The sequence below is a fragment of the Podarcis filfolensis genome (assembly GCF_964270895.1).
Source record: "Podarcis filfolensis genome assembly, chromosome: 1".
Classification (NCBI taxonomy): Eukaryota; Metazoa; Chordata; class Lepidosauria; order Squamata; family Lacertidae; genus Podarcis; species Podarcis filfolensis.
In genome coordinates, this window is record NC_139604.1 from 58,077,554 (window position 1) to 58,093,644 (window position 16,091).

Below are 16,091 nucleotides of genomic sequence, written 5' to 3' on the forward strand. Positions count from 1 at the left end.
GGACAAGTGAACAAGCGGAAAAACCAAATGAGCAGCAAAGCCAACCACACTACACGGTTGTTGCTTCACTGTTTGGCATTCTCTTTCTTCCTGCCAGAGCTCCGTCCAATTCCACAGGCCGTGGGAAGTAGTGTGAAAGCCTCATTTTCAATGGAGGAGACAGCCAAGGTTGTCAACATTGGAAGAGGAGCTGGCTGTGTCTTGGTGGAGCTCAACAAACTGCCAGTTGGAAAAGATGCCCCTCTACTGGGTGATTAACAGAGTAACTTTACACGGAATAACAAAATATGTTTTATTTTCTTAGAATTCACATCAAATGTAAAATTTCAATAAAGGAAAGCTCTAATACACATACTGAATTGGAGACTTGCCAAAATACTGAAAAACCAAATGAATATGGCACTTCCCATGAGTAACAGAACTGGAAATGCTGCAAATCCAGAGCTTGGGACAGAGAAATCACCGCTCATAAAAGCATTGCATTTTTTTCAATAAACATCTCAAACTGGATGGTAGGCAATCAGTGGCAGTACATCTTCATAAATGCGAGTAGTACTGCTTTGCAGAAGGTCTCATACCTTGGCAAATGAACGAGCAGGGCAGGCACTTCCACAAGCAGAAGAAAAGATAGCCAGTGCTTAAAGATTTGTTTAGGATGCCCCAGATCCACTCCCTGATCCAAAAACATCCCCCATGTTCGTTTTGTATTCATTAAACAACTTCTGGACTCTTTCTTGTAAAGCTATTAAAACACTGGCAATCAAGCCACAGAGCAAAAGGAACAACAAGACACCCAGAACTATTGCAACGATATTCAGAATCTTGGCTCTCTTGCCGTATCTAGTTGCATCTTCAGCATTTCCAGCGACTTTACAATCCCTTGCCTGCAGGGGAGAGAATTTTTTCAAACAAACAAACAAACAAACAAATGAGAATTAACATTGGAAACATTTGCACATGCTTACAACACCTAAAGCTCAAATGGACTTTCCATGGCTGTTGTGTAATCATAATCAAATCTACAGTTTCCTGTTCAGTGCTATTAGTGACCAAAGGATTGTGCAAAATGAAAGTTCCTGCTTCCCAAAAGGTTGCATCCTATTCTAGCCTCAGCATCATCTGTCTTCATTCATATTCTTTTAATAAGAGCCCACCAACCCTTCTAAGGCCCAAGGAAGTATTTGGAATGTTGAGACTGTAATAAGAACCAACTCCTGTTTTCCTCTCTCCCAAGACAGACAGAAGCACATGTGCCCACCTTCAAATTCACTTTACTTTTCCATGAGCAAAAATCAGATCCAGTAAATTTTAAATGGATCCTCTTGAATGTGCATGATTTTATACAAGCCACACACACCCCAACCCCCATGATTAAAGCTTACACTGACAGACTGAAGAGTAACAATCACAGGTGTGTTGCTTCCTATTACCTCAAAAAACATTTATTTAAAACACGGAGCCTCATGATTTTTGCATAGGATGACAACAAAACCACCCACAAATCTCAGACTATGGACACAGAGGTGACCGATGATTTGATGGTGGTTTTAAGGAGATTCCTTGTAAAAAAAATAAAGAATTAAAAGTTGAGATCTATAAGATTATGTGTCTCCGATCCAGAGACCACTGGATCTGTGATCTTTACAGTTTAGTCAAAGGAAACAAGGGGATCGTTGTTGGAAGTGGAACCTAGAAACAAATTATACCATTTCAAGACCATCTGTTCTCACTTCCCACTTTCGCAAAACACAGATACGCACACAAACAATGCACACAAAGTGAGCATTGATCTCTGTAAAAGTTGAATCTAGTAAAATTACCCTGAGCCTTGAAAAAACACATACTTTACGGTACAGCTGAAAGAGGAAGTGAGAGTGTCAAGCTTCCAATTTTCTCCTTCAAAGGTACTTTCATGGGAGAAAACAGTACCCCTCACCATCACACTACCACCTTAAGATGAAGGAGGCAGTAATCTGGAAGAGCCTCAGGGGTGTTGAAGGCACCAGGAAATACTTCAAAGGTGTCACTGTGCCCACAGGTGCCACAGCTGGAGACCCCTGCAGACATTAACTATCAATCCCCAAACGGTGCCCAAGACTGTATCTTAATAACTAAGATGGTAAGAGGGATTGGAGGGCATTTTCTTCTCAAATGTACCAAAAATCCTATTAATATAACTCTCTCCCCATACACACACGAATGAGTTGTATTCTGAAACTCATCCATCTCAAAGCTAGAGAACATGAAAATAGCCTTGCCTACTGCTTCAGTGTCACTAATTTATACTGCTGAATCCTCATACTTTCACACAGGCCATGTGCCTCTAAATATGTCCTCCACACCTAATTTTTTAGTAGAAAAATGATATAAAAAAAGAAAAGTATGTCTTCTATAGTGGATATGGAATTACAGGAGATGAAGAACTTTCCACAATGAATCCACAGCTTTGAATGTCTTTGGGGGTGGAGGTGGGGGGGGGGGGAAATTGCTTGGAAAGCGCACAGGGATGAACTTTGAGAGTTTAACACATTCCAGATAGGGGTTTATACCTGGTCCATGGGGTCACGAAGAGTCTGACACGACTAAACAACAACAAACTGGCAGAAATCCAACAGGTGAGGCTTTTCTCACCACAAAGGGAACCAGGGAGCCACAGCTGTTGGATTTCTACTTTCCCAGAGTTGCTGAGAAAAGTACAAAGGCTGCTTGGAAAGGGCAACGCTAGGAGGAAAGCGAGGGGTTGTCCTAGCAAGGGCAGGAAACGAAGCAAGAACAGGGGTGTACAATATATTCTGGGCCAGACAAAAATATTGCCCAGCCATTTTGAGGTGGGGGGGGGCCGTCGGCGGACACTAAAGTGAGGGGTGAGGAAGGAACACGGCCGGAGGATTTACTGGCGGAGCTTTCCCGCCTTTTCTTGGCGCCTTCACCTTGATGGAGTAGACGAGGGCCGCGAAGCCCAGGCAGCAGGCGTTCATGAAGGAGAAGTTGTACAGCGACCAGAGCACGTAGTCCTTGGGCTGCTCGACGACGAACGGGTAAGGGCAGATCGTGATGGTGTCGCCGCCGATCATCTCGACGCTGTAGGGCCTTAGGTTGACGTCCATGGCACTTTCCAGCTCCATGGTGGCCGAGAGCTGCTAGTGCTGGCGGGAGGCTGCTGAGGAAGAGGAGGAGGAAGAGGATCCCGCCGCCCGTGAGGGTGAGGGAGGGTCTCCTCGGCCTCTGATTAGTCAGGAGCGGCCTCTGGCGCACGAAGCTGGGGCCTCTGTCCTGCTCCTCGGAAACGGGAGCGGAGCAGGGCGAACAGGGCAATGGATATACAGTATATCCCTGGAGAGCGCGGGAGGGAAGGCGGGTTTGTTCCCAGAGCCGCAGGGGAAGCTCAGCGGCGGTCCTGGGGCCACGCGGCCTGGGGAGGCTCGAGTTCTTATCCCGCCCGCTGTCTAGCAGCAGCCTAAAGAAAAGGAACCGCCGTGTATCTCACACACTGGTAATTCGCCAGCAAGCTTTTAGCGTAGTGTTTTTTAAAAAAAGGTGGGGGAGTTGAGAACTACCGTCAGAAAGTAAAGGGGGAATTATATTCCTATGAGACAGGCAATGCCGGATTTAGGTATAAGCTAAACAAGCTATAGTTTAGGGCCCCACTCTCTTGGGGGCTCTCAGAAAATTTAAAGGGGGAAAAAACCTGGATGTACATTTCCAAAATATAAAATAAAAACCAAATAAAATAAAACCTACATATAGCAACAGTGTTTTGTGTTGTGTAGGCTGCTATGATGTAAGTAATGGGCCCTGCCTGCTGCTCTGTTCCCTAAAATTACCATATAGCATATATTCAGCACAAAAAACAGCGGCAATTTGTTGTTGACAAAGGACAGCTGGACATATAAAGGGCCTCATTACCTTCACTAGCTTAGGGCTTCATCAAACCTAAATCCGGCCCTGGAGACAGGCCTTTCACTGCATTGTTTCATTTCAACGCTTGTACCCTGCTTTTACTTTCAAAAAGAGGAGCTAAAGGGTCTGACACATGGGGGGGGGGCTAAATCAAGTAAATAAATAAAAATACTTACCGTAACTAACTGGCCAATTTAGAAAAAAACCACTTGTTGTATGACACTATTCCTGCTTTGCCCAGCTCTAATTATCTAGTTAAAAGTCCCTTTCTCTTGCCTTATTGATTTATCTATATCCACTTGGCGGTTGAAAAACTTTTGCTAATTATTATTATTTTATTTTATTTTATATTTATTTATTTATACATACATACATACATACCCCAGCCACTCTGGGTGGCTCCCAACAGAATTAAAAGCACAATAAAACACCAAACATTAAAAACTTCCCTAAGCAGGACTGCCTTCAGATGTCTTCTGAACGTCAGATAGTTATACTGATAATTTCTTCTTGTTGTAACATGTCCATGGAGTACTCAGATTTCAGGTCTAATTTGGGACCTCTTTTGACATTTGTCACAATTAAGCATATTTCCTTTTTCCTGCTTCTTTGTCCTGGGCTTGAGCAGGCTCATATTTTATAGAGGTTACTTTACTCCCAGTGCTGAGAACTCTGCATTAGAAAATAAACATCTAGAAACTAGCTATCCAAGCCTGCATAGGCTTGCTCTTTTCTACAATCTGAGTACACATGAAAATATTTTTTAGCCTGATTCAATAAAGAACATTTACTTGGCTCAGAGTTCAGTTCTTTACTTCCTTAGATAATCATAAAAACTGATAAATGTTTATAAAGCAGAACGTTTTCCAGCAGCAGCTGAAAGGCTACAAAACAAAACACCAGGGCAGGGCTACAGTGAAGAATTCTCCTGATGACCAAACCACACAAGACATGGTAGATTCATGATCATATCTCTCAACTGATGTGAGGATGTGATCTTAATTATTGAGGTGTGTGGGACTGATTTTCCTCAAAGCACCATGTATAGAGAAGACCAATCTGAATCACCCTGAAGAAAGTGCTTTTAGCTTTGCAGTGGAAGAAATTAGGGTAGCCCAGTGCAAAAGAAACGGTGCTTGTACCTTTAATAGTTGTATAAAAGAGAGAGTTTCAACTGACATTACAAACTGAAATTCCCTCTTCTGCACAACAGTAAAGGGGGGGGGGAGAGTCTTACTGTCTTTTTGCACCACCACCCCACAAGAACAGCAGATACACATATTGTGCTTATGTTTCTCCCCAACCCCCACCGCAGATATAAAAAAAGTTTGGGGAAATTGCATGGGAGAAAAGAGTTACCGTATTTTTCGCTCTATAAGACGCACTGTTTCCCTCCTAAAAAGTAAGGGGAAATGTGTGTGCGTCTTATGGAGCGAATGCAGGCTGCTCAGCTATCCCAGAAGCCAGAACAGCGAGAGGGATTGCTGTGTAGCGCTCCCTCTCGCTGTTCTAGCTTCTGGCTTAGCCGCGCTCTGTCCCTTCCCCCACCTCCAGCAAGAGCCGCGCTCCCTTTAAAGAGCGTGTGGCTCTTGCTGGCTTTTGTGGGAGATGGGGGAAGGGACAGAGTGCGTGGCTCTGTCCCTTCCCCCATCTCCTTTAAAAGCCCGCAAGAGCCACGCTCCCTTTAAAGAGCCAAGCAGAGCGTGTGTGTGGCTCTTGGGGGCTTTTCCCCGAGGAGGGAGAAGGGCAACCTGTCAGTGACAGGATGCCCTTTTTCCTCCTCGGGGAAAAGCCTGCAAGCGCCGCACACATACTCCACGTGGCTCGTGAAAGGGAGCGCTGTATGCCTCGGATGCATACAGGCTCTGCTCAGTGCTCCCTTTAAAGAATTTTTTCTTTCTTGCATCCCCACTCTAAAAACTAGGTGCGTCTTATGGTCAGGTGTGTCTTATGGAGCAAAAAATACGGTAAACACCCTGTCTCCAGTGCAGTGCTACATCTCCTACAGCAGCTGTGGTCAGCCCAGTACTAGTCTTGCAGGAAAAGGACAATCGGAGCAAAGCAAAGAGCAGTGGCTGTTTCCTGAGATTATAACAGCGGGAAGATTAATGTTGTTGTTGTTGGCAACCGTTTGTCTTGAGAGACTCCTCTGGGGAGTGATGTCAAACCGTTGCATTGGCAGAAGAACACCCTTGGTCTTTGTAGTTTTTCTATTCCTGGAATAATTCTGATATATGACACGTTGAGTCCTACACTAAATAATGTGTGTGTTTGTGATTACAGATGATCTGAAAAACATAATAGATGCTGCTTTCAGATTGGCTCTGAATCTTAGCAGGATGTAGTCAGTTAACAAATATGTGGAGGGGTAATGTGTTAGAATGAGCGTGCTCTACCCCCATCCCACCCCATCCCATTTGCTTTCACTGCTGGTGGAGCTTCCAATACAGCTCCTCAACCAGCAGATCCTGAGTACAGGATTGCACCCTTATTCTAGAAGACTAAGTAGAAACTAATGAAACATAATCTTTCAAAAGCCCAGGCCAGAAGCAGAGCTATTTAGGTTGAACTTTGGCTACTATAATAAATGCGCTGCAGTCTGTGAAACTGACAGAATTTCTGCCATCAAAGCTGTTCTTGTTTTGTGAGCTATGGGGAAAGAAGAGAAACCCAGAGATTTCATTTGTGAGAAAGCAGATAGACTGACCTTTTCCATATGAACTTATGACAACACTCTGTGGTATGCTTTTTTCAGTTTCAAGGGGCTGGACAGTGGCGTCCTTTGTTCATCTGTTAAATTCAGCTCTGCACTGGCAGCAGCTGTGGTAGCTTCTTCAAAACTTCCTGTCCTTGTTTGGTACTTTGGTTTCATGAGAAATACCTAAAAGGTATATAAATGGGGGACAATAATTGCAATTTGATAGATCTTAAAAGCTGAGATCAACAAGGTTTCTAATATATCATTTATACCAGTTTTATGGTATCAAGCAGGAAGGGAATGTCAAACATGGTTCATGTGGGCTTGTATCCCATAAGAAAGTGTGGAAGTGGACTGCTTTAGAGAGTCTGGATTAATTGTCATGTTCTTTTGCACTGCTTAGATGGTGTTCTGTTTTATTGTGGGTAATCTAGTCCTGAGGGCCATCTAGTTCAACCCCATGCAATGCCGAAATCTCAACTAAATCATATATGACAGATGTCCATCCAACCTCTGCATAAAAACCAGCAAAGTATTCCAGGCTCCCTTAGAACCCCAGATCCTGATCGAGCATACCTATTTCTTCTCCCACTGTCAAAGACACCCCCCTGACCCCACTTCCACTCTCCACAGAGGAGCCACCAATATTTCTAATATGTAGGAAATAATTTTGGAACACAGAGAACCTTTTCCTGACAAATCACACGAAGTTCTCAATGTTACAATAGAGGCTGAGATAGCAGAAATAGCCTGTATGACATTTTTAATGCAGACCTTAATGGGCCAAAGAAGCTACATGAAACATTTGAGCCTAAGCGTATCATCACACCATTTCAATTTGAGCTTCAAAAAGAGAGAAACCTATCTTGATTAATCCTGTGTCAGCCATGTATTCACCTCAATGAGGCACTTGGAAAGTATGAGTTCTCAACTCTCCAGAGATTCCACTCTAGAGGAAAACAAGCTTTCATTGCCAGTTGAGGGTCTGCTAAGTCCCAGACTGGCCTTCACACACACACACACACACACACACACACACACACACACACAGCTATTTCTTTTTTAGAAAGAAAGAAAGAAAGAAAGAAAGAAAGAAAGAAAGAAAGAAAGAAAGAAAGAAAAGAAAGAGCAAGCAAGCAAGCCTTTAAAATATATCAGCATTACTTTAAAAAAGTTATTAATACAATATGGCTGTTGTAGCTTAATGACCATATACACATACAAGCATTAGATGACGCACTGGTGTTCTGATACATCTCTAATTTATCGAAGTTGCAACCCACCTATTTTTTTAAATTGCGAATTATACAACTGTTCACTCATATTTATTTTAAAAATGTATAACCACCCTCCAGCAGAGCTGCTAGGACAGTTTAAGAAAACAACAGCAAATATATAAGTACAGGTAATGCTAAAATATAACAGTTCAGCAGCAATAAAAATAACTGAAGTTACTAGTATTATGGTTTGAAGTCCAAGCAAGCATTCATACATTCTTCATACACCATGCAGCACCATCACTTTGGCCATCACTTCACCTAACCAGATGAGGGCATAGGTCTTATAGATAGCTAGGGTTGCCATATTTTAAACAGAGCAGAGAAAATCGGACAGAAAAGTTGTTGATCAAAGATTTGGCCGTCTGATGACTCCTGCAACTCCCAAAGCTCAAAAGCAAAGGAACCAGCTATGACTATACAGATAAGGATTTACCCGTAATTAATTCCAGCTTTTCTCTGAAAAAATTGGCTGTTCACTCAGCCTCTCCCTCTCCCTCAGTTATTCAGCTATTCAGTTGTTACTACAAATAAGTTTAACCCATGCCTGTATAAGTTATGGTGCACCAAGCAAACAAGGTAACATATTGTGGCTTGCCAGGTGTTCAGCACCCAAGTCTTATTTTTGCCATCCTAAAAAAGCATCAAAATGGGCACCCTACAAAATGGGCTACATTTGGCTGTGCTTCTCTACATTCTCTTCTGTCCTTCAGGTCAGGCTAGCAAAAGGCTTTTCTTTGTAGACTCCCCCACCCTCTGATACTGAGTTTGCCATATCAAAAGTTAACATACCGTATTTTTCGCTCTATAAGACGCACCAGACCACAAGACGCACCTAGTTTTTGGAGGAGGAAAACAAGAAAAAAAATATTCTGAATCTCAGAAGCCAGAACAGCAAGAGGGATTGCTGCGCAGTGAAAGCAGCAATCCCTCTTGCTGTTCTGGCTTCTGGGATAGCTGCACAGCCTGCATTCACTCCATAAGACGCACACACATTTCCCCTTACTTTTCTGGAGGGGGAAAAGTGAGTCATAGAGCAAAAAATACAGTAATTTGTGCTAGTGAGTACTGAGTATTTTCCATTGAAGTTGACAGACATGGAAAGAAAGTGATTATTCTCCCTCACCTTTCAGTCTGTGAAGTTATTTTGTTCTGGAATAAGGACTGTTTTGGAAAACGGGGGAAATGAAAATATCTCCTATCAATGGCTCAGTTGCAAACAGTGATTTGATAACTAAAGCTATTGCCATGTAGCCAAGAGAATATAACTGATTGCTCGTTATGATCCAGCTTACATATGTATGGATATAATTTGATTGTTTATCACTTGGTTACACAGCAGTTCTTGATGACTCACAGATGAATGTGTGAATGGGTTCCACTGAAAGGCCTTGTGCCTGAGGTGTTGTGTATTTTCTTTTCTCTGATCTGCAATGACTTATTCACAGACCCAACTGAGTGCTTCATGCTGCAGTCATCAGGTGATGAGCAGCATGTACGAACCAGTTTAAAGGGTGTCAAAATATCTCCTCCCAACCCCTATTTAGCAAAGTTTGCTGCTTTACTACCAGCATCACACATCAGGACCCAGGATAAGCTGTGCTGCATATTTTTGAGAGTGACAACACACCACAGGGCTGCCATGATTATCATAATGTGTAGTTAACAATGTGAGAGATCTGCTGGATAGATCACTGGTCCAATCTAGTCCAGGATCTTGTTCACCACAGTGGCCAACCAAATGCCCCTGGGAAACCCACAATAAATTTGGCTTGGTTGAGTGGGTGATGGGGGCATTATTCCAGCTACTTAGGCAGCAATAGTAATACTTCTCTTAAAGAAGCTCTCTCAGAATCCCACCATGTTGAATCTAGCAAAGTCTCCACATTCCATTCTTGGTCAAGGTTCTTCAACATGTAGTTATGTCTCATTGCCAGACCTTTTCTCAATCATGAGGATTACCTTGGTGACAATGCACACTGGGAACTGAACCAGGGGAAATGTAGCCATATTGATTCTGTTGAACTTATTGCCACTTTTTTGCACTATCAACCCTGATGACCTTCTGAACTACTGAGGAGTGCGGTTTTTTGCTATGGTTCCAGCCCTCAGTGCAGAGGGTAGTTCAGAAAGTGGTTTTGGGGTGCGAGTGGGAGACTCCTATCCAACATTGTGGTTGTTTCCATGGTTCCCACATGGTTCTATTTCTTCCTTGTGCTATTTAGCACAAAGCATTTTGTTTGCTTTGTGTGTAATATGGTTTTATTTACAGTGGTACCTCGGGTTAAGAACTTAATTTGCTCTGGAGGTCCATTCTTAACCTAAAACTGTTCTTAACCTGAGGTACCACTTGAGCTAATGGGGCCTCCCACTGCTGCTTTGCGATTTCTGTTCTCATCCTGAAGCAAAATTCTTAACCCGAGGTACTATTTCTGGGTTAGTGGAGTCTGTACCCTGAAGCGTCTGTAACCTGAGGTACCACTATAATTGAAAAGTTGATGCTGTTTATATTGTTAATTAAATTTCTATACTTCCCTACATCTGAGGATCATGGGACAGTTTATAATATAGATGTTTGTTGATAGGGGAAAGCGCCCCTCATTCTACATTTGTTCAGTCACAAAGTACAAGGTCATTCCTTTGCCCTGCATCTCCTCAAGAGCCAAAAAGTTCTGTAAATATTTGCAAATAAGGATTGCATCATTTACACGTACTTACATTGAACCGTGTGTCGTTTTTTAGCCCCCTTAACCCTGTCTGGAGAGAGATTTTGACACTCTTCAGAGTCTGCTTCAGTTTTTATGACCCTAATTGGCATGGGCGAATTGGGCCACTTCACTGCTTAACCTGCCATAACATCAGATCATTTATGAACAAGTTAAAAAGCATCTGCCTTAATCCATATATTTGACACCCTACCTCTTTCTTCCATACATCATGAGAATATGCTTTTACCCTGCCTATGTGGAGTAATTCAAGTCACCCCTGAATACATTTTCTCCCATTTTAAGAGCACCTTTGAAGCACATTCCCCCCCCCAATAATTTTGGGCACTGCAATTTACAAATCCCATCAACCTTTAACTACAGTGCCCAGAATTCTTTGAGGGAAAATATGCTTCATATGTGCTTCAAAGTCAGTTTTGGTCACAAGTGCAATTGTGTCCCATGGGATCTAGTGATGGCTACCAACTTTAAAAGATGTTAAGACAAACTGACAGAGGATAAGACTGTATGTCCAGTCTCCACTTCTTGGACATCAGCTGTAGCAGCAAATTCATTAAAATACATTATGCAAAACTGTATTTCCTTTTGCTTGTCCTAAATCTCCCACCATTTAGGTTCACCCATGAGCTAGGTTCTGGTGTTATGAGCAAAGCAGGGGGTGGGGGAGGTATCCATCCACATCATACATACTTTTAAATGCCTCTTAACAGGGCCAGCCCACCCATGAGACAAGGTGAGGCAACCACCTCAGGTGGCAGGATCCAGTTCCAGCATCTAAGGAATGTATTGCTCACTGCTGGTGCACACTCCTTGGAGGCCAGATCTGCTGCCTCTTTGGTGGCCACTCCACCCCCTCCTGCTGCAATTCAGCCTCTAAGCAAATAGGAGGCACTGCTGGTCACCTTGCACCCCTAGGGAGAAAATGGTGGGGGTTGCCCTCTGGGGTTTCCTGGGCTTTGCATCTGCCCAGCAGGATTCAGCGTGGGGGCCCTTCACCACTTTTATTTCCACATCAGTAAGGTTGGTTTGATTCCCCCACCCTTTCCAATGTGGAACTTCACTTACCCTTTCTTCCCTGGCTGGGGTGCAGATGGGTGGGACACCTTATTTTGTGGTTTGCCTCAAGTGCCAAAATCCCATGCACTGCCAGATCAAGTTCCTTGCCTGATGCAGGAAATGCAGAGCTAGGTTCCACTCCCCCTCCCAGACCTGTCTGTCCAGCCTCTATCTGGAAGACATCTAGTGAGATACCGTCCCCAGTAATTGGTTTCATATAGTATCATGAAACCTACTACAACTCATCACTGAATCTTCTTACATCTTCACTCAGTCCAGTCTCCCATTCACCTACAACTAGGATTCTAGATGCTGTGCTTTTTCCATGTGAAGAATACTTCGATTTTTTTAATTGTACAATTGGGCATCTATTGCCACATGGCTGGGAAGAGGGCTAGCCCTGCCTCTTCGTGATAGCTAAAGTTTGTTTTTGGTGGTAATTAGAAGCAGGTAGCCAAGCACGGAGAGGATGAATGCAGGCTTTGTGGAAATGGCAGATAACTGCCGCAAGACTTGTAACTCTGCTTGCACTGATGTCACAGGCACCATTTAATTGTTTCCCTGCAACACCAGCACAGCCATAGTCACCATGGCAAAAGAACATTATTTGGATGGCTTTGGAGTGTAAACACATCCTAGGAAACTATTATCCTTACAACAGGAACTCATTTTGTAGCCCCTCTTTTTAGGGTGTGCATAGCTTCTTTGTTAATAAACATGTACAAGAACAAAAACTTCACAAGCTTGTTTTTTAAAATATTTTTAAGCAAATGTATTACGGTGATATGTTGCAAAAACAAACTACAAGCATCTCTTATTACAAAGAAGTGGGGGGGGTGTAAATACTGGATAATTTGTTTTCCTTGCATCAGGAACAGGAGATGAATCTTCATGTCACTTGGTCCCCATGTGTACCAGCAAGAGAGAAAACTGGATGCTAGGAAAATAACTTGAGAGAAGAGGCACTAGAGCCATGTGGATTTTTTTGGGGGCGGGGGGGAATCCCTCTAATGCACAATTCACAGCATGGCAACTCTTGAAATTTCAATTCAATTTATTTATTTACAGCTATTAGCCCATAAAACTCTTGAAATTGATGCTTATCCAGCTCCGTCTTGGCAAGCACTAGAGAGACATCACTGGAAGTACCATATTCTCAATATAAGGGCTGCTCTTTGACCAGCTACACACCCATGTCATTGGAAAGCAAAACATCACCATTACCCACAAACAAAGTTACTTGAGTGGGAACCTTGGCAGCAAGGGAAAAGACAGTGAGTGGTTTTACAAGGGAAACCCGTCTGTGACATGGTTCTCCATAGGCTTCCTAATAACCATTATGAAATTGGGCAGGGAAAAACCCTGTTGCTAGCAGGATGATGACAATGACAATGGGCACAATGCACAGGGTCACAGCTGTGATGTTGAGGCACTGGGCAGTAGAACCATAGCTGCGAGCTCCACTGTGGTCACCAACCACTTTGCGATCTCTTGCCTGTTTAGAAAGAAGAAAGAAACAAAAGTCAGCGATTGAAATCAAGCTAGAAGATAAGCTGCTTGTGCAGAGCTGCTCCCACACCTCTGGGTTTATACGATCTTATTATCTGATCAGCAGCAGCCAAATTATGAGAAGAACCCGATCTTTACACACCAGAAAGGATGTCACTATGCCAGTTGTTAGTTATGTCTCTCATGTCATGTGGCTTATTGGTCTGTTGTTGCCCTTGCAGATCATTATTTTTGCATATTAAAGTTAAGATGATAGGGGGGAAATCCCACAGATGTTGCAATCACACAAAGCAGTCTAAAAGAAAAATCTGTGTTGCAGATGATAAATGGACTTGGTTTTTGGTCATTGACTCTTCTGTGTTAAGCTACATGCACAACGAAGTTTTCTACTATTGAAGTGTAGAAAACACCTACCTCAGGGGCTTAGATAGTCTTAGATATTTGTTTTTCAGTGCTAAGCTGTGGAGAAAGAGGCTGCCCGAACAATCAGAGCAGGTGACCAGCAAATTTAAGAACTGAATTCCAAGTTTCCTAGAGACCAGCTAGCTTTTGCCCTGCCCTATCAACTTCCCTCCACATTTCATAGAATCATAGAATTGACCCGAGGGTCATCTAGTCCAATAACTTAACGTTTGCCCTGAGATTAAGAGTCTCATGCTCTACCGACTGAGGTAGACTCATGCTCCCTACCACCAGTGGAAGGCAAGGGCACAGACACTGAGTGTGGAATGTAAACTGGAGCAATGCTGTGGTACTGCTAGGCTGCAGCTGCCTGAACAGTCCCTTAAGGTTGCCCATTTTTATATACATAAAGCCAGATGGATGGGTGTTCCCCGCCCCCCACGTGTTGCACATGCAGACACACACAAGATGATGCAGGGGGGTGGGCAAAATGCTGTTTTTCCTCACTGTGCTCCCTTGTTTAAAAACCTTTCCTCCCAGGCAATTTCAGTGTTGGAAGTGAGCCAACTGGGGGAAAGGTTTCTCTCCCCTCCCATGCCCCTTTCCTTGCAGGAAATAAGACCCCCGCCCCAGCTTTATACATCAACACAGGGCTGACACATGGACGCGTCACAGCCTAGCTTGATCCGCCAGACTTTGTAGCCAGGGCTGAGTTTTGGTTCAAAGGCCTAAGTGGGCCCGGTTTAAAGCTATACTTTACCCCATGGGTTAAATCTAAATCCAAAACTCGGCTCTGAAAACTTGGGTAAGAAGAAACAATGCCGTCATTCCCCTGCTTCTTGCCAGTGCCTCCCCTCCTCCCTCTAGCAAGCGAAGCAGCAACCCTACAGATACTTTTAAAAGTTCAATCGACGTCAACGGGGCTCATTTCCGAGTAAACACGGATAGGAGAGGGCTCCTAGGATAGCTGGAGGGACTTCTGAGCACCCAAAACGTTTTTTTTAAAAAGTCCTGATCACGTCCCGCCGGCTTTACGCCCCCTCCCCGTCCCCCACCCACGAGGGGGCAAACGGAGCGTGGAGCAGGAAGGGGTGGGAGCGTCCCATGGACGGCGGAGCTCTCGTCCATCCTGCCCTTCTCACCTTAACCGAGAAGACCAGGGCCATGAACCCGAGGCAGCAGAAGTTGCAGTACATCATGGTGCAGATCGACCACAAGATATGGTCGCGGGGAGGCGCCACGCAGACCTGGCTTTGGTTGTGCATGTGGATCACGGTGGAGCCAGGCGACGCGCCCGCGGGGTCGAGGATGGCCATGTCGTGCTCGTCCTTCAGCTCCTCGTAGCGCGGCAGCCCGCCGCTGGCCTGGCCGGGCAAAGGGAAGTGGGCGCCGCTTGCCATCTTCTCGCCTGCAACCGGGTCTCTCAAGAAGAACTGCTTCGCGGGGCAGCGATCCGGGGAGTGAAAGGCCGGCGGAGGGAGGAGGCGGAGCTGCCAGGCTTTTATCCCGGGGAGGCGTGGATGCGCTCTCTGATTCCCAGCATGGAATAGTGGGCAAACGGAAGGAATCGAAACTTAGGCAGGAACCTCCAAATTTGGGGAACTTGGGCAGGCGGATGTATGAACTGCTTCCCCTCTGTGTAACGCGGCATGCCCCGCTCTTGACTTGAGAAGGGATCCTCCCGCTCCCCGCCCTCGAAGTATGCGCGCTCTCTCCTTTTTGCAAGCGTATACTTTAAAATATATCAGCATTACTTTAAAAAAGTTATTAATACAGTATGGCTGTTGTAGCTTAATGACCATATACACATACAAGCATTAGATGACGCACTGGTGTTCTGATACATCTCTAATTTATCGAAGTTGCAACCCACCTATTTTTTTAAATTACGAATTATACAACTGTTCACTCATATTTATTTTAAAAATGTATAACCACCCTCCAGCAGAGCTGCTAGGACAGTTTAAGAAAACAACAGCAAATATATAAGTACAGGTAATGCTAAAATATAGCAGTTCAGCAGCAATAAAAATAACTGCTATCACTTTTGTAAAGCTAAGCAGAGTTCAATATGGTTTCAAATTGGATGGAAGACCACAAGTTGAGATTTTGTACATTGAAGGGGGTTGGACTAGATGACCCTCGGAGTCCCTTCCAGTTCTACCAATTCACTTACCCTTTCAGCATGTTAAAAATATTTATATATATTTTTAAAAAATTAAAGCTTGGGGAAATACTTCACCAGGCACCAGAAATACAGTGGTACCTCAGGTTACAGACGTTTCAGGTTACAGACTCCACAAACCCAGAAATAGTACCTCGGGTTAAGAACTTTGCTTCAGGATGAGAACAGAAATTGTGCTCTGGCGGCGCGACAGCAGTGGGAGGCCCCATTAGCTAAAGTGGTACCTCAGGTTAAGAACAGTTTCAGGTTAAGAACAGGCCTCCGGAACGAATTAAGTTCTTAACCTGAGGTACCACTGTCTAGTAATGTTGGTGACTGTACTGGGGTAGCTTCTGAAG

General features: G+C 44.0%; 1 protein-coding gene across 1 annotated transcript; it reads right to left on the minus strand.

Annotated features, from left to right (window-relative positions):
* Nucleotides 1-278: 278 nt before the first annotated feature.
* Nucleotides 279-15,262, minus strand: LOC310749620 (uncharacterized protein). The gene is made up of 4 exons (XM_083586889.1): nt 14,711-15,262; nt 12,988-13,152; nt 2,931-3,140; nt 279-884 (listed from the first exon to the last, which is right to left on the minus strand). Exons 1-4 carry the CDS (start codon nt 14,966-14,968, stop codon nt 651-653), a joined length of 867 nt encoding a protein of 288 aa, XP_083443015.1. The 5' UTR covers nt 14,969-15,262; the 3' UTR covers nt 279-650.
* Between the last annotated feature and the right edge of the window lie 829 nt (nt 15,263-16,091).

Excerpts from the sequence above, each read along its gene's own strand:
- LOC310749620 (XM_083586889.1), bottom strand. The coding sequence starts at position 14,968 with ATGGCAAGCGGCGCCCACTTCCCTTTGCCCGGCCAGGCCAGCGGCGGG. Across the intron at positions 3,141-12,987 it reads CCCAATTTCATAATGGTTAT|CAGCTCTCGGCCACCATGGA; the intron begins TAGGAAGCCTAT and ends CGCCAGCACTAG. Across the intron at positions 885-2,930 it reads CCCTCGTCTACTCCATCAAG|GCAAGGGATTGTAAAGTCGC; the intron begins GTGAAGGCGCCA and ends TCTCCCCTGCAG.